At 37.2% G+C, this 19,541-nt stretch overlaps 1 protein-coding gene across 1 annotated transcript; it reads right to left on the reverse strand.

Annotated features, from left to right (window-relative positions):
- Positions 1-5,357: 5,357 nt before the first annotated feature.
- pla2g4f.2 (phospholipase A2, group IVF, tandem duplicate 2) lies at positions 5,358-19,182 on the reverse strand. The gene is made up of 20 exons (XM_051723564.1): positions 19,147-19,182; positions 18,721-18,793; positions 18,349-18,485; positions 17,848-17,979; positions 17,454-17,494; positions 17,254-17,296; positions 16,901-16,955; positions 16,408-16,556; positions 15,935-16,048; positions 15,779-15,813; positions 15,445-15,583; positions 15,058-15,194; positions 12,320-12,542; positions 10,492-10,609; positions 9,920-10,057; positions 9,523-9,630; positions 8,775-8,954; positions 8,152-8,321; positions 7,374-7,560; positions 5,358-7,230 (listed from the first exon to the last, which is right to left on the reverse strand). The coding sequence occupies exons 1-20, from the start codon at positions 19,153-19,155 to the stop codon at positions 6,992-6,994; spliced, it is 2,427 nt and encodes an 808-aa protein (XP_051579524.1). The 5' UTR covers positions 19,156-19,182; the 3' UTR covers positions 5,358-6,991.
- Positions 19,183-19,541: the final 359 nt, after the last annotated feature.

Genomic DNA, 19,541 nt, shown 5'->3' on the forward strand with positions numbered 1-19,541 from the left:
CACATTGCGTAATCCACCAGAACTATCACAAAGCGATGTCCGCATGCCATCCGTTCAAATGGCCCGATGAGATCCATGCCAATTCTCTCGAAGGGGACCTTGATTAACGGCAGAGGGCACAATGGCACTTTTGGGGTGGATGGTGGATTCACCAACTGATATTCACGGCATGCTGCACACCACCTGAAAGCATCCCCATGAATGCCCAGCCAATAGAAAAAGGCCATTAGATGGTTTAGTATTTTTTCTCGACCTAAGTGACCCGCCATTGGGTTATGATGAGCTGTCGGGAAATGCTCTTCGGGATCAACAACTGGGTTGTATCTTCTTTTGTCAGAGCATCACTCAATACAACCTATGTTTAATAATTGAAAAATACAGATATGTGAGTGCAATGTCTGGCCGGAGACAATGACCTTCAATCACTTTCACTTGATCAAAGGCGTGCCTAAGGGTCTTGTCGCACGACTGCTCCAGAGGGAAATCCCCAGCAGGGAATCCTCTAAGGGCTGGGGAAGCCGAGACTTCCCCTCCCTTACATCATCCTGACGTTGAGCTGATGTAGACGGCTCTGGCTCCACCTCCTCAGCCAGTGAGTCACACACCCCACACCGATATGCTTTGTCGCAGGACCTATCCACACACATGCCTCTCAATAATGAAGTAAATGCAGGCCAATTCGTTCCCAAAATTAGTGGATCGGTGAGGCAGGAATTAACTGCAGCCTCGATACAATGTTTGTACCCAAAATTGAATAGTCACTGTCACTATAGGGTAACTTTGAATATCCCCATGCACACACCTCACCTTCACCCTCCACTCCGTGCCCAAAGCCTCATCTTGAACCAAACATTGGTGGATAGTGGTTTGATTACAACCGGTATCCACCAAGGCTTGATATGTACTTCCCCTGATACTCACAGGTATGCGGTATGTTCCAGCCTGACCGGGGGTGGCCCGTGGGGTGTCGGGATCCGCACCAATACTCTCAGTTCCATAACTGGGCATTGGTCCTGGAAGTGCCCCGGCTCCCCGCAACTCCAGCAATCTGGCCCAGATGCTATGCCCGCAGCCGCAGCAGCGGATTCACCAACCTGGGAGGGGTGGGTAGGGGGGAGAGCGAGAAGAGATGGGGGGAAAGCACTGGTCCCATTCTGCTGTTCCGGTCGGCAGATGAAGGACGAACTGCTCCAGCATCACCAGATCGACGACTCCTTCTGCATCGCGCTCCTCCACCAGCAGCCACTTCCGGCAGGCATCATGGAGCTGTTGGGTGAACGCAAACAGGCGGCTGCACTCGCTTAACATCAGTGAGTGGAAGTGCTGTCATTGTTGCTCAAGGCTACGGCCGACCCAGTGCATGATGGTTTTCTTTAAGTCCTCATACACCATGAGGTTTGCGGCAGGCAGGTGTTGGGCCGTGAGCTGGGATTTCCCAGACAACAGCGGCAGGAGTCGAGCCGCCCATTGTAATTTCGGCCATTTCTACAGCTCCGCCGTTCACTCAAACAACTCGAGGAATGCCTCTGGTGCATCGTGCAGGCCCATTTTCTTCAGGGTGACCGGGGGCATGAAAGGTGTTGGGTCCGGGGTCGCGGCTGAGCCTGGCTCCTGGTGTATGAAGCTCCGGAGCACCTGCTGGTGCTCTAATGTGTCTCACACCTGTACATCACTCTATCTCTCCCTGGGCTCTGGCATGGGCTCCTCTTATCGCTCTTCCCGGATTACTGCAACAAGATACAGCTGTTAGACCTAATTGTCACCCAGGGATGAATCCTTACTGCTTCCCCTCTCCCTGGACGGGCACTCAACCACGACCTTGCCACAATAATCTATGTCCTTTGATAATGGGTTGAAATTAATGGAAAATATTCGAGTTGCACTCCGTGGCGCGGCAGAAATTTAAGCATAGTTTAAGTCATAGTTGGGCATCTGTCGGAGGCGGTGTGCGTACCTTCATTGAAAACAGTTGTTTCGAATTTTAGAACGCATCATGTCATCCGCCAGACGCGCCCGGTGTGCAACCCCCCCATAATACTTAAATTTAAATGTAGTTTCTATTTTAGTTTTAGAATTTTAGGGCTGCCAAAGTTAATGTTAAAGGGATCGTTCACCCAAAAAGGAAAATTCTGTCATCATTTACTCACTCTCATGTTGTTCCAAACCCATATGACCTATGGAACACAAAAGGAGACATTAGGCAGAATGTTAGACTCAGTCTCTACATTCACTTCCAATATGGAAAAAAGAAACAAGAAACATTCTTTCAAATTTCTCCGTGAGTCATGAAAATGTATCTTAATTTTAGAAGTTCACAAATTAATGTAATCCTGCAGTGAGGATAACGTAAACATATGTGGCTTGCTGTCCCTGGTGGAAGGCTCGAGGCTCAAGACTTGACCTGACCTCGAATGTTTAGTTATTAGTTTAGGTTAAAAATAACACCACATGTTTATCACCCTACTCTCCTCATTTTATTCACCTTCTCCTCTCCAATCCTCCAACACCACACCCAGAACCTCATTGGACTGATCTTCTTTTCCATTCTCTCCATCTTCATCTTCACCTTCCTCATTCTTGTGGTTCCATCCTTAGATCAGACGTCATGTTATTCTCCCCGCAGACTCCAGTCATCATGACTGTTTCCCCTAGGCTGTAGTTTTCCATCAAACCACAGGGCCAGGAGGCAAAATGCTCATCTCAAACCAAAATCACTTTTTCCTTCTGCACAAAATGCCACCGCTGTGGTGGAGATGGGCGGTGGAACAGACAATGACCCAACAAGGGTCATATATCCACATAGCAAATAATGATTTTACATTACTATCATTTATTAAAGGGATAATTCACCCCAAAATGAAAATGCAGTCATCATTCACTCATGTTGCTCCAAAATCGTATGACTTAAGCAGAATGTTCTAATCCGGTGTTTCTCAATCCTTTCCTGGAGTACCACTAACACTACACATTTTGGATGTCTCCTTTATCCAACACATCTGATTCCACTGATTAGCTCATTAGTAGAATGCTCTGTGATCTGAATTGAGTATGTCAAATAAGGGAGACATCCAAAATGTGTAGTTTTAATGGTACCCCAGGACAGTACTGAGAAACACTGTTCTAATCCAATTAGTGCCAACATGGTGCGGATTGGGATAAATGTCTGTTTTGATGTCTGTTAGCGGGTTTGTTTTTTGTTTTTTTTAAGGTTGTTTGTTTTTCCTGACATCACAAGCTGGGAGTTTGTATTTAATGGTCACCTTTCCTTTGTATGTTATTTTCTTTTAATCTAAACATTTAAGGCTTGGTGAGCTATGTGATGCTCTGCTGTGTGAGATGTTTATCATCTGTTCAATCAAAGCTTCTTTGATCTACATTTTCTCACAAAAAAATAAAATAAATAAATAAATAAAACATTGTGGCCTTTCTGTGTAGTTCTGTTTGTTAAAACAAACTTTGCTTCCTCTGTTCCTGTTTTTATTTTCTTTTATGTTTGTGCCTTTATACTTTGAACTTCATCTATTTAGGATTAAAAATACATTGCACTAAGCTTTCAGTCAGATAGCTCATTAAGATTACAGTGGTAGTGCGTTTATAATGTGTAATATTAAGACATAGCACAGGATGTGTAATATTTGCATTGTAATATTTCCCAAAATACCTGCAATCCACTTCTGTGTATGAGAGTTATATATGAAAGGCTGTATGCTCAAAACAAAACAAAGCAAAACAAATCCCATCCCTCTCTCTCTCTCATGTCTAACAATAGCTCAGATCTAGTGTTGAAATTCATTTGAGAGCAAAATCATGATCATGAACCAAGCATCATATTTATGACCTGCATCATCAAAGTCATGTTTTACATGACTTATCTGATTTCACCACAAACAGATTTCTTCTTGACACTGCATGGGGCTTGTTTTCCCAAAACGCATTGCTGCAATAGATATTCTCATACCATGAATCTCTCAACATAAGTCAGAATATGTGTAATAATGGAAACTGAATGACTCACAACAGCTTTCAGTCAGCATCTGTTTCTTATTTGGCAATGTGAATAATTTTGTTACACTGCTGATAATAGAGATGTCAGTCACTGTGTGAGAGAAAAAGCCTTCAGAGTGCATTTCCTGTTGTATGTAAGCACAAGTTCAGTTGCATTCAGTCTCATCTGTATAGCTTACATCTTAAAGCCACAGCACAATTTAGCCCATGAAAATCATATTTAATATTTTATGATATGTATTAGTTTCAATACATCTCATATCCGTATTCATGGATTTTGAAAGAGCTTGTGTAACACAGGTCAGAATTTGACGGACTAGAAAAATAATATAATTTGCAATAATTATATTTTCAACAAAAATGCTGAAAAGATGCAATAAAATGTCTAATCAAGTCACTGTGTAATTTAAAAAATAAAATAATTTAAAAATAATCCAACATGGAAAGTGCAAGACGTATAGGCTGAGACGAAAACTGTGTGTGATGTCATAAAGATGCAAATAAAAACGCAAATAAAAAACTTTTCCGTTTTTAGTACATCATTGTTGTGTAAACGTACCATAAGAGTGGTGATCATTGATGCCAATGGTTGCTGATTGTGAACCTCTATAAAATCCGATGTGGATGGTAAATGCATATAAAACCCCCCGGATTTGGTCAGGTTTTTTTTTTTTTCTTGTGTGTGATTGGATCGAACCCTTCAAAAACCGAGATGGCGGGCCACCCAGTGAATGATTATTGATTAGAGAGGAGAAGAGAAGATTTCATCACCAGATTAGTGCCTTTTTACTGTGTTACAAGTGGAACCCATTCCATTCCGTTGGTATTTCTCATCAGTAGGATTGAACTGATTCTTGCACTACTGATTATTGCACTACTACTTACTTCTTACACCCAGTGACTATTACATCTACTTTGGATGCCACAAAAGGACATTCATTTACATACTAAGTTTCTATGGACTGAGAATTTTATTTCATAGACTGTGAAATGTTATTGAGCTGTTGTATTGTTTGAGAAGTTGAATTGTTCTCTTACTGACTTTAACCTGGTTATTGTGATTCTGTATTTTCTGGTTATGGGTTAATATTTCCATATCAGAGATAAATAATACAACAGTGCGGTACAAATACAATCCAAAAGATTAACAAAAGCTCTAAACTAAGTTATAAAACTACAAGTTAATACATTCAAATACCTGTAAAATCAATATAGAAAAAATAATTTAAACCTTAAACTATACAATTAAAATATAAATAGATATAAGTCAAATAATAAAAGCTTAAAATAATATCTCGAGGTTATAAAAAGGAACTCAAAGGATCTAAAAAGGAACAAAACATTCATTTGTGTTTTTATTTTTTTATTTTATTCCTACATTGTAATTTTATTTCACATACATTCATAAAAAAAATTTCCAAATATAATATAAATTGGTTCAAGACATTTCTCTAATTTGTGTGTGTTTGTGTGTGCCATATCAGTCTTGCCCTCCATAACGAACCTAAACAACTGGTCCATTATCTGGTTTTCTGGAGTTCAGTGGATAAGCCAAGGTAAAAAGAGAAATGGTTACAGTAGTTGTTACACTTGTGTCACCCAAAGCAAATCAAACAAAATTGCAAAGGCATGTGCTGCTTTGCACTTGAATTTCCCTTCAGCGACCAATAATCATGTTATTTATCCGGTAACACGCACGCACACACACACAAACCTCAAGGTATTGTGAACATCGCGTTACTCAGTGTCATCCTGTTGTACAAATCATGACAGGTAATGACAGTATACATAAATACACCAATAATTACTTACAAATAGTCAGAAACAAACAAAACGGGATTGTTAAAACTGTAAAAGATTGTCAAGTCAAAAGCAGTGGAGAAAGTGCTACAGTGAACTGATGATTCATACAAGATCACGCAACCAGGCTTGAGACGTTACAGTAAGAAGGTCCATAGTGGTCAAGTGAGAGTTTAACATTAACCTTAGACCACCGTTGCTCATATAAGTAAGGAATAATTGATGACGGATCAGCTGTCTTAAGCTATGTTCGTTAGTAACATCGCTTCAAATCGCCATACTGTTAGTTTAACAACACTCCTCAGAAGAAGGCTTGTAGTGTCGCCATTCTTGTATGTAGCTTTTCAGTTGCTAAACTGCTTTAAGTCATGGTGGTTCTTTAACATTTAGGTTCTGTGTGTTTCCCGCGAAAGAAGTGAATATGTGAGTGCGTATGTATGTGTGTGTGGGTGAGAACAAAAGAAAGAAAGTTAGCGTGAGAGTGCTTTCCACAGATATTAAAGTACATTGTGGATATTATAGAAATTGTGTGTCTTTCGTCTTCGATTACTTAGTCAATGTCTTGTGTTTTATTTGCCTGTTTTACTCTGGTAAGCTGTACAGCTCTTAGACATAACTGAAATATTTTGGCAAAGTGATATGGAACTGTTATGCGGTCAAGACCTGGAATACTTCATAGCCGTGCGTTTACTGAAAAATAATTGCAAACCTTAGAACATCCGTTAACCAATCAGAATCAAGCATTCAACAGCCCCATGGTATAAACTTTGATATTTAACCTACATATCTATCATATTTTAAAGGTGTAAGTTTCCATTACTGATGGCATTGTAATGAAACAATAGCAGTCAGCCATGATTTATTTATTCTGCGATCTAAAGTGTTATAAAGTGAATAATAGGTGTGTAACCGATAAAAAAAAGAAAAGTATTCGGCTGATCATGTGATCTAAATATGGCAGCCCCCAATAAAACAGCTTCTAAAAGTCTACTAATATGACTGGAATCATCTTATGTAAGTGTACTTGGTTTAAAAGTGCTATTCATTTATTTATGAGTAAAACTTGTTTTAATGTGGGGAAAAAATTCAGAGTGCACCTTTAACATTGTTGGTTGGAAAACTGCTCACCAATGTTGTGAAGTGTACCTATATGAATTCTACCTGCTGCTCAAACCTCAATCTCAATTTAGGATTTTGTCATCTTTGTAAAAGGAACTCTCTCCATGTTTCTCTTAAGTGATTTGTTCAGCACATTCAGAATTATGTCTTTGTTGTTTAGAATGTTGTAGGTGGTGAGGTTTGCCAGCTTCTGGAAGACCTCAGGAGAATAGGTAAGTTTCTGAGTGGTGAATGGACAGGAGCTACTGGTGAAGTCAATATCAAAATTTCCTTCATTCATCTCCATTTTACCCTCTCTCTTCACTCCTACAACACAAATACACACATGCAGAATAGTTTTTACCTGATATAAAATTCCATTTCTATTCTGATGTATTTGAAATTAGTCTGTTCCATACATTCATGCAAAAGCAGAATGTCCACCTAAGAATCTTAATGATAGTGCTTACCAGGAGCCGTGAACTGTTTGAATGTGAAGTTGACCAAGGGAAAGTGAATCACTATGGGAGCCTCTGGATTATCTTTATCCTCAAACACATATACTTCCTTCTTTGGCTCTGACTCTACCTTTTTAAAATCAATCTTTGGAAATGGAATCTTCCGATCAATGCAGTACTCCTCAGTTTGCTTTAGGATCTATTAGACACAAACATTATAATATACAGTATACATATATTTAGAGACAGTCTGACTGACAATTTAAGCAACCAATGTTTTGTTTTCACTTGCTATTTAGAGATGGGCTTTTCAGAAATATATTATACGCTAACACAATAATAGACAGTGGTAATACAATTTATTTTCAAATAATGGTGCAGAAATTGTGATCAGGATTTATGTCTATCCAAAAGTTATAACTACTGATTATTTCATAGACATAACTCAGAAAACAAATTGGAATGTACAAATTTGCATGTGAACATGTAGTTAACTTGCTACTAAATGCCTCAAACAAAACAAACAAATAAATATTTGATGCAACTAACATGGCAAACTTTGGCATATCCAGTAATAAGTTCATCCTCAACAGCGCTCATTATATCAACCTGTTACCTTGTAGTAAACATGAGTTGGCTTCTAGGCAGAGTAATAATGCCTGCTTGCCCTTACTCCTGAAAATTGCATAAAGCCAACCAATCAGATTAGAGCTGGCCAGATTGAAAAAGTGCTTTCCAGTTTTGTGTTCAATAACAGATGTGTGCTGTCTAAGGCTGAGACTACCCTCACCTTACACTGGTCCTGGTCCCAAGAGTAGTTCAGAGACAGAATGACATCTGCATGCCTCTGAGAGCGTAGCACAGGAGGGAATGATGACTTGAGGGCCACAGCACAGTCCACCAGACCAAGTTTGGTGTCTGCTGGCGTCAGGGAGTTAGGGAAGGCGTCTGGGTGTGTTTCTGCAGAAAAAAAAAAAGAAATTCCGCTTTACAATAATACTATTCCCAGTTGAATTGACATTATAAGCTGTGGTATTAACTAAGCTAAACTTAAAGCTGAATTATGTAACTTTTTCAGTGTTAATTAATTCTTTCCCAGCTTAAAATGCAGACACAACTATAAGGCATTCATAGGTTAATTTTCTCTGTAAACAATGTCTCTGTGCTGCTATGAAAATGTGTTTGTTTGTTTAGAGCAACCCGCTTAGACCCACCCCAACAAGATTTCTCAACCAATGGCGTGAGTTGGGAGTGGGACTATCTTACTGTTTGAACAACAGAAGACAAGGTGCAAATTCGGAAAGTTGTTTTGAAAATATTGTTTATTTTCGCTATTCCGTTTGGTGGCGCTAGTGTCGTAGAAATTACATAATTCAGCTTTATAATGGATAATAGCATAAATCATGTTCTAACCCTTCCATGCTCTAAAGCCAGAGTTCTCATTGTAGTTCCTGTGCAGATAAAAGCCTCTCAGGAAATTGTACACTTGGCTGATAATGGGGCGGCTGGTCAGAAAGTTGCTGATCATTTTTGCTAAATCCGTCATGGGGCTGATCTGGAGCGTGTCCAGTGTTGATGGTATATTATCTGTTTCTACAGATAAGGGAGGATGAAAAATAATGACAATTGTTTCATTAATTGCATAGAAATAGCACAAATTCTAACATCAAATAGAATATTATTCATTAAGAAATTAAAAAAGCTTTTTATTTTTTTTATTGGGTCTGGGTAGTTGTAACTGTATTTTCTGAGAGAAGCCTGGTTAGGATGGACACCAGCTGATTAATTACAAACAGGTTTGAGTTTTTCTTGTGGCAAATCATAGGACTGGCTTGTTATGGATTTCCTTTTCTTCCTTGGTTAGATTCACTTTCTCCTCAAAAGCTCAAATTTTTTATATACAGTATATATTCCATTCTGGTCTGTATAATATATTAAATGTGTTCAGTTTTAGGACATATTGCCAGACTGTGTTTTACTGTAGTAAGTTTGATAGGAAAATGCAGAGGGAAATGAAAAACGAAAGAAAGAAAAGTCTGCATAAGGAACACTCATTAATAAATCTGAAAGGCAACCTTTTACATGTACTGCTGAGATGCTTCACAGGCACTGATTGCTTATGTACCTTTACCTGTACTAATAGTTATTGTCTTCCTCTTACCTGTGTGGTTCACTTCTTCTCCAATCTTGTGGGCCCAGGATGGAATCACTCCAGTAATGCAACTCCAAAGCTGAGTCAGACTCACAGAAAAGACACTACTCCATATTCCTGCAAACAGAACACATACTGTAACCTATCAAATGAATCACTACCTGGGTATTAATGTGTTAAAACATTTTAACTCTTCAATTACTTTTACATTTACTCAAATGTAAATGTATCAAATATGCCTTGCAGTTCATTGAAGATGTTCATCTATCAGGATGGGCATTCCCTGGGAATCAAACCCATAACTCTGGCGTTGCTAGCACCATGCTCTGCCAGCTGAGCTCAAGGAAGTAATATAATTACCAGATCAGTAAAGTGGTTTACCATTTAACAATTTAAATCTATTTACCCAATAAAGAGTATACCCCAGGTTCAGGGAGTTTCTTGACCATGTGACCGAGGTAATATTCACTCCCAAAGTTTTGTGCAGGTACAAAGGCACCATACTTGGTAAATCCAACCTCGTATGGGGTGAACTCACATAATTCTAGATGCAAAGACAACAAAGAAGTACATGGACTATATGTTAGACAGTATGCATTTTTCTTTTAGTATAATGATCTCAACGAATTGATCTGTGTTGTTCTCACATCCTGCCTCCACCTTATATTACATCTGTCCACTATCCCTCCGCAACAAACAGAATTAATTTAAGAGCTTTACCATAAAACAAAGTAGCAGGAACCAGTCAAAATTCACAAAATGCATTATTGGTAAACTTATATGAGGACCTTAAATGTCCTTGATCCTTTGCTCAGGATTTTTGTGAGAATTGGTCAAATCTTTGCTAGTTTGCAGGCAGTTTGCTACAAGAAAGTGGGAATGATTATACAACAGTGGCTAAATGCATTGTACACTGTCTCTGTTCTTGTAATTGTTGACTCTACACTCTGCAGTGGACTGCAAGAAGTCAGTATTTACCAGGCTCAGTGGTACTTCCTGTCTTGCCATTCTTTATGTTGAGAGCTGCGTAGATGGGAAGAGGGTTCTGTCCATTTGATAGTGCTCTCTGCTGGTCAGATAGTGTAACCATTTTATTCTGAGGTAGGAAAGAATTCAGAATTACTTATAAATAATGATGGAGAAAATGAAATAGCATTTCAAAGACCCAATGAAATCAAAATTTGACTTTTGTGGCTTTTACTCCATGTTTATTAAATTTCAAATTATCTATTTGCTAGTGTACAGATAAAATTAAATAATTAACTTTTAGCAGATTAATCAGTTTCTCTGGATTTACTATTTATAGGTATGTTTTTGAGTATGTTTTCTTTATTCTATTAAGTACTGACAACATTTCTCCCAAATTCCAAATAAAAATATTGTCATTTAGAGCATTTATTTGCAGAAAATGACAACTGGTCAAAAAAAAAAAAAAATAAATAAAAAATAAAAAAAATAAATGATGCAGTGTTTTCAGACCTCGAATAATGAAAAGAAAAAAGTTCATATTCATTTTTAAACAACACAATACTAATGTTTTAACTTAGGAAGAGTTCAGAAACCAATATTTGTCGGAATAACCCTGATTTTCATGCATCTTGAATGCTCTCTACCAGTCTTTCACATTGCTGTTGGGTGACTTTATGCCACTCCTGGCGCAAAAATTCAAGAAGCTTGGAAGAAAACTTGCTTCCTTCTGCTCTGACAATGTTCCCCAATTCTGAGGATTGGTTTTTCCAGCAGGACAATGCTCCATGCCACACAGCCAGGTCAATCAATGTGTGGATGGAGGACCACCGGATCAAGACCTTGTCATGGCCAGCCCAATCACCAGATCTGAACCCCATTGAAAATCTCTGGAATGTGATCAAGAGGAAGATGGATGGCCACAAGCCATCAAACAAAGCTGAGCTGCTTGAATTTCTGCACCAGTAGTGACATAAAATCACCCAACAGCAATGTGAAAGACTGGTAGAGAGCATGCAAGATGCATGAAAGCTGTGATTGAAAATCATGGTTATTCCACCAAATATTGATTTCTGAACTCTTCCTACATTAAAACATCAGTATTGTGTTGTTTAAAAATGAATATGAACTTGTTTTCTTTGCATTATTCAAGGTCTGAAAACACTGCATCTTTTTTGTTATTCTGACCAGTTGTCATTTTCTGCAAATAAATGCTCTAAATGACAATATTTTTATTTGGAATTTGTGAGAAATGTTGTCAGTAGTTTATAGAATAATAATTTTACTCAAACACATACCTATAAATAGTAAATCCAGAGAAACTGATAATTTAGCAGTGGTCTCTTAATTTTTTCCAGAGCTGTGTGTATATATATATATATATATATATATATATATATATATATATATATATATATATATACACACACACACACACACACACACACACAGTAGAGTTTTAACAGTTTATGGTGCAGTTTTCTCTTCCACAAAATTGCACCATAATGTCCAAGATGACTCATCTTGCACTACAAACTTTTTTGTTCATTTGAATACAAAATTAAATAATAGCAAATCATGGTTCATGGCTTTGATGTAAACTATAAGCTATTGGCTATGAAACCTTGTTTTAAATTGGCTTTTTAAAACAAGGTACAAACCATTTGATAGTCCTGCCCAAACTTTCTGTTCCAATAGGAAATACATCAACACAGAAAACTGTGCTTGTCAAGGGATTTCGTGGGGTCTTTAAGAGCACACTTATGTCTTCTTTGTTTTTATGTATTCTGCTTGAAACAGAGCCATAACTGAAACTAAATTATTTCTATATTTTCAGTACCTTCCCCTGGATGAGATACTCTATAGCCAGACCCCACATGTCAACGAGAGAGACAAGGTGTCCTTCTTTCTCTCTCTCTTCCATATTCTCTTTGTAGTGCCTTAGCTGTTCAGGGGAAAATACACTGAACACACTTTTAGATATCTCCTTTTTTACAGACTCCATAACCTCATTTAGGTCACTGTTTGACCAGTTAGCATCACCGTAAAGAGAGGCCATAGTCCTATGAGACAATGAGAGAAAACAATGGGGAATATGAGGAAAACATTGTGTTGTTTTGGATGTTGGCCTAAATTCCAACCTTATTTGCACAGGGTTGCCACCCGTCCTGTATTTAAAGATAAAATGATGCGGACGCGATTTGTCCCGTATTTAAGATGGTCAGATGGCGTCACGGTGAAATCGTTCCAGATAGCCAATTTAACTTATAAGTTAGAACATTTGCCTAGGTGGGTAAGGGACCATCTGAAAAGTCCACACATTGTGCTAAAGCATGCTAATACTGTGGTGGGTGTAGTAAGAGACCATCTGAAAAGTCCACAAATGGTGGTAAAACTGTGGAGTTTTTCCTATATAAATGTTCAATAAGATCAAACAATGTATGAATACAGTCATAAAGACAAGTAAGTCATGGGTCAGGAAAGTTCTCATTTTAGCATATAAGAAAGGATATAAAATTTGTATCAGTAACGCATATAAACTCAATGCATTTATTGCTAAAACTGTGGAGAATGTGGTTAGCGGCCGTAACACCCCTCTCCCTTTAAGTGTCCCTTATTTTAAAACTTTAAAAGTGGCAACCCTACATGTTGCCAGTCATCATTAAAGGGGTCATAAAATTTTCCTTTATCTTCTGGCATATAAGAGGTCATTGTACTATAAGCTATAATACTGTAAGTTTCAGAACTCAAAATGTCCTCCTCACTGCAAAAAGAGCATTTGTTGTAACCAAGCTGCCAAAACCACTCATTCCCTACTTCCTCCACATTGTGATGTCACACTGTGGTAGACATTTGTATGACCGCCTCCACAACAACACATCAATGCCCACTTTACCTAAACACCTTTGTAGCCTGCCCAGTAGCGGTGCGCAGGTAGACGGCAAGTAGAGAGAGCAGATCAGTCAAAAGTAGAGAGCCAATCATAACAGTGGGTGTTTACTATCAAGTCTTAAAGGAGAAGCAGCACCAAAACCGAGCATTTCTGACAGAGGGTCAGAATGAGGGTGGAAAATTATCATGTTTTACAAATATATACAGCATGACTCTTTTTACTAATATTATGAGTGAACCTCAAGCAACACACACACACACACACACACACACACACACACATATATATATATATATATATATATATATACACACACACACACACATACACACTGGCAGCCAAAAGTTTGGGAACATTTACAGATTTTGCTGTTTCAAAAGGAAATTGGTACTATAATTCACCAAAGTGGCATTCAGCTGATCACAAATTAAAGTCAGAACATTACTGATGTAAAACACAGCACCATCACTATTTGAAAAAAGTCATTTTTAATCAAATCTAGACAGGCGCCATTTACAGCAGCCATCACTCCAACTTATCCTTGAGTAATCATGATAAATTGATAATTTGGTACTAGAAAATCACTTGCCATTATATCAAACACAGTTGAAAGCTATTTGGTTCGTTAAATGAAGCTTAACATTGTCTTTGTGTTTGTGTTTGTTTTTGAGTTGCCACAGTATGCAATAGACTGGCATGTCTTAAGGTCAATATTAGGTCAGAAATGGCAAAAAAAGAAACAGCTTTCTCTAGAAACTCATCAGTCAATCATTGTCTTGAGAAATGAAGGCTCTACAATGCTTGAAATGGCCAAAAAACTGAAGATGTCATACAAAGGTGTACACTAGAGTCTTCAAAGATAAAGGACAACTGGCTCTAACAAGGACAGAAAGAGATGTGGAAGGCTAGATATACAACTAAACAAGAAGATAAGTACATCAGAGTCTGTAGTTTGAGAAATAGATGCCTCACATGTCCTCAGCTGACAGCTTCATTGAATTCTACCTGCTCAACACCAGTTTCATGTACAACAGTAAAGAGAAGACTCAGGGGTGCAGGCCATATGGGAAGAATTGCAAAGAAAAAGCCACTTTTGAAACAGAAAAATAAAAGGTTAGAGTGGGCAAAAAACACAGACATTGGACAACAGATAATTGGAAAAGAGTGTTATGGATCTTAACCCCATTGAGCATTTGTGGAATCAGCTAGACTGTAAGGTGCGTGAGAAGTGCCCGACAAGACAGCAACATCTATGGCAAGTGCTTCAGGAAGCGTGGGGTGAAATGTCTCCTGAGTATCTGGACAAACTGACAGCTAGAATGCCAAGGATCTGCAAAGCTGTCATTGCTGCACATGAAGGATTTTTTGATGAGAACTCTTTGAAGTAGTTAAACATTTTCAAATTGTAATAGTAATTTTTCACATTATTAATGTCCTGACTATACGTTGTGATCAGTTGAATGCCACTTTGGTAAATAAAAGTACCAATTTCTTTCCATAAGAGCAAAATTTGTACATTATTCCAATCTTTTGGCCGCCAGTGTGTATATATATATATATATATATATATATATATATATATATATAAAAGGCATGTCATGACCCCTTTAATTTGACACTCATTTGGAGCACAAAGTGAGAGTCTAACAGGTCGAACTGGAGCATGTGGTGCTCCTTATACCCACCAGGTAGAGCCAGAAACTCCTGTGATGTAGCTGACCGCATCAAGAAGTTGGAGTTTTTGAAGTGCTCTAAGGCTCCCATATGTGCCAATCATTGCTCTGGTCCCACCCCCTGAACACACCACAGCCACCAAAGGGACCTGAAGAATAACATTTTGGTTGATTTCTTAGATCCTTTGCCTAAACACATGTGATATCGCATGTATCTTCTGTAACTATGGTGTCCAGGCTTTCTGCTTTTCTTGAGGTTGTCCTGTACTAGAGACATCTATATTCTAAAACACACTACAAATTTGGAATGAAATGAGACATGTGAAAAGGATGTCAAATATTTGGTCACTCTGCAAGGAAGTGTTAAAGGTGTATGTGTTTATGTTTGTATTATCATGCCTTGCTGGGCTCTGGTGGAGAGGTGAGTTTCAGAGCTCTCTGTAGTGCCTGTGACACGACTTTTCTCCTCTTCACCAGAAAGTTTTTTTCTTCCATTGGAATATCAAAACCCAGACGTACGTCAAGATCTTCTTTTGGGCTTCAAAGCACAGACACAAACATATTATTCAGAGCCTTGAATGGAATCAGAATTAAACCATTGGAAATGTATGTGCTTTACGATGGTTTGTCTCATACAATTATGATTAATTATTACACAATTAAAATCATTCAATTATAATTACATGATTACATGGCAAAGTAATTTAAGATATAAATAATAAAAAATATTTACCGATCCTCTGTGCTTAGTTGCAGATTTACTTTATCCTATGAAAAAAATTATTATTTCCGTTACTAGCGTTTCTTTTTTATATATAAAAAAACTGTTATACAATGATTGCTGTATAAGTCTTATTTACTATATTTACAGAATAGAAACAGTACCGACCTCTCCAGCATGCATAGAGAGTTTAGTTTGATGTTTGGCTGAAAACGATTTTATAACGACAGAGGACAGAATGTCCAAAGTTTTTGGATTTGCATCATCCATTTTTTCAGCAGCCTGGACAAACAACAAATATGCAAACATGTGAACAAGAGTCAGATGATGAAACAATCACAAACATATTGTTCATTTGTAAGTTCTACTACTCTTTCCACACTATTATAGTTGCAAATGTACTGAAATGGAAGATGTGTCATATTAATGTATTTGCATTACTATGAATTACAGCTATACAGTTAAACTGCTTATTGTGACAGCAGTGTTTGTAATTGCTCTGGGCTTTTTCTAGGGGTTTAAATTCAAGCTTAGCATGCATCATACCCTCAACTATATGTGCTTGTGTTGTGTACACTTTATGGTAAATCGATTTGGTAAGAAATCATCTGTTTAAATAATCAATTGATTTAATGACACACTTTTGATGCGATGAGACTAAATTCAGTCTCCAGGTCTCGGTTGATGTAATATCGCATAGTCTGTGTACAGCTGGGGTTTTCTTGAAAACCTGAGATCATACGGTCCTCCTTATATGCGCCTCTCAGTTTTAAAATCAGGTTCTTTTTCACTGAGATGAACAGGAAAAAACACACATACAAAAAAAAATTTTACTTGTGATCTTGTTTGCAGCACCTTTGAATATTAATAAGGTCCTGTTTGTAAAAACATAATTCTGTACTTTGTAAATTATCTGTTCATTACAACCTTGCTGAAAATACTTCACTGTAAAATATACTTAAATATTCTAGAGTGTACCATTTTTTAATGCTTTCAGTTGTTATCAGAAAGCCTAAATTGTATTTATTTAAATCTTATTGTCTGATTGAGGCTAGATTGAGTGGTTATACAGTAAAAGTAGTTCTGAATTAATTAAGTCTAAACCCAGAAATAATCTGATGTCTTTCTGTTTACCAGTTGTTTTGAGAGGTTTTTCCGCCTTCACATCCAGAGCACAGAATGGACCGGCCTAACAATAAAGGGAAATTGTTTTAGTTCTATTTACAGTAGCTCCACAAATATTCCCAAAGTACTATCAGTTTTCCTCTGTGAAAGCCTGAACTTGCTTCTTACAGTATTGTTAAACATTTTTGGGTTCCAATTAAATATAAGGTAATCATAAGGACACATGGTGTCTGTTTATTTCCAAATTAAAGTGTATTTAAGCTTGTGTGGAAATATTAAACATTTACAGATATCAGACATAACTATAATAATTTATGACCTGTTCTTTTGAGTATAGTAAAACTGATTAAAGTTCTTCTTACCATCAACACTCCATTAGAGAGGTACGGCTCAGGATTCTCAGAGCTTTAAGAAAAAGAACAAATAAGACAACTGACTGTGTCAGTCAACAAAATTGACAATTACTAATAGCCTATTATTAACGTTCACTGCATAATTGGCTAATGACACCATAATTGTTTTTTAATTGCTTTCACAAACTGTTAACAATGTTTTCACTCACCTCACTGTCATCTCAAATGTCACCCACAACTCATTCTTTTTCTGAGATAAAAAGACAAATGATGTACATCATGTTGAAACTAATGGTAGGACTACGCCCTGTCAACATTGCAAACATATGACTCTTTTGTAGAGAAAAGTAAAAAACAATAACTATTGATTTGCATAAATAAGATTATTGCTCTGTTTAATTGCATAATATGTGGTCCCAACTCTTTTGTTTTAGTAATAATATATATTAGATATTATTTCTCACAATGACATTATTCATTTATTTATTGTTGATGTTAATGTTGATAAATGTTGTTTACTTCACCTGTTACTAAGGTCTTCCAAAGAAGAATGCTAATTGTTACTTACAGACCATGGATGTCAGATTTCTATACAGAACTGACCTTATCATCAAAAATGAAGCATTTTGTCTGCTTTTGTCCAAGTGTGAGGCTGCTGATGTCAAATAGTACGGTGGAGCATAAGTCATCTTTCGTAAACCGATCAGAATCATATATGTGGAATTCCAAAATGTTCTGAGGACACAAGAACATAGTGGTAAGGACATTTTTAATGGACTCAAAAGGTTTAGTTTCACATATGTTCCTCTAAACATTTTCAGTTTTGTGATGTTAACAATGTAGAAGGTATCTTGAGGAATATTTGCATGGTTAAATTACTGTGGTGATACAGTCAAAAAGCTGACATGTTTGAACTGTTGTGTTATAACTATTTATATAGAATTACTTTACTATTAATTATATCAGCATTTGACCATTAATGACATCACCGCAATGTTGTTTAGATAGCACCTCTTCTTTAACTTAAGAACAATAAGGGTGGAGAATCATTTTATGCAGAGGTGAGGTGAGGTGAGGTTGAAAAGGCAGGTTTTGTTTCATTACCTTGACACCGCTGTGTACTCTGAAACTGAAGGTTTCATTCCAGTTTGGTTCATTGCTGTCTTTGACAGTTTGGGTGTGATGGCAGCAAGCACAGGCTGTGGGTAATTTCAAGACGACGTAGCAGTCACATTTAGACACTGAAGAGAGAGAGAGAGAATGAAAGAGAGGTGTTATGAATTGAACAAAGGTAGTGCACACACTGAGCAGTTTTTTTGGATGGAGTATGCATTATACAACAAATCAATTCAAGGCCTGTTTTAATGACATAAACACTCACAAACACAGAACAAGTCTGAAGTACACAGATGTCCCATTATTTATAAAACATGTCCATTTTTATTCTGCCATTTTTATTCTGAGAGATGAACTCACTTAAATCATATGAATTATTGAATTTCCCTCGCAACACTGTGACAATAAGGTTCCAGTACGGCATAAGCTCTTTCTGTGAAAAAGAATAAAACAAAATTAATAAGTAATATCTGTTTTACACATACTGTATAGGTGCAAATTTCAGATTGACAACCATATATTTTTATATAAATGCTTGAATATTAAGCATTATTCATGAAACATTTTATTTTATTTGATTTTTTTCATGAAAAAGGCTCAGTATGTGTAAAAGACAGATCTGCATTCCTATAACACATCATACATTGTAACAGTGAGGTCCATTTAACACCCTGAGGTCCATTTATCACACAGCTGCTTGTTGTGGTTCTAGTTAGGTTAGGTTAGGTTAGGTTAGGTTAATGTTATAGGTTCATAGTCAAATATCTGTGAGATAAAGGTAACTACCTTCTGCATTGTTATCTCCTCAGCAGGCAGTGAAGTCTTGAAGCCAAAAGATGAAATGAGAATCTTGCCAGTCTTTGTGAGATATAACACCAAAAACCTGAGAAACTAGTTTGTTTCCTGCCCCTCACACCCTGACAAAATATTTGATAATGTTTTGGGTTTGTCTTCATATTTTTCAATCTGTTGTGTTTATTCAAGTATTTGAGGGTGGGTTTATGTTTGCTTACTAATTTGTTGTCATCTTCCATGTCTGTGTGTACAATATACAAATCTGTTATATACAGATGATTGGAAAAAAATTACTAAACACAGGACAAACAAAGAAAAACAACAAAAGAACTGAAGAGCTCCACACCAAGGCTGCTATCCGCGGTGCCATCTTGATATCCTTCCAT

Source organism: Myxocyprinus asiaticus, chromosome 17 (genome assembly GCF_019703515.2).
Source record: "Myxocyprinus asiaticus isolate MX2 ecotype Aquarium Trade chromosome 17, UBuf_Myxa_2, whole genome shotgun sequence".
Lineage (NCBI taxonomy): Eukaryota > Metazoa > Chordata > Actinopteri > Cypriniformes > Catostomidae > Myxocyprinus > Myxocyprinus asiaticus.

Excerpts from the sequence above, each read along its gene's own strand:
- pla2g4f.2 (XM_051723564.1), bottom strand. Across the intron at positions 9,631-9,919 it reads TGGGGTATACTCTTTATTGG|GAATATGGAGTAGTGTCTTT; the intron begins GTAAATAGATTT and ends TTCTGTTTGCAG. Across the intron at positions 7,561-8,151 it reads GGGACCAGGACCAGTGTAAG|ATCCTAAAGCAAACTGAGGA; the intron begins GTGAGGGTAGTC and ends TGTGTCTAATAG.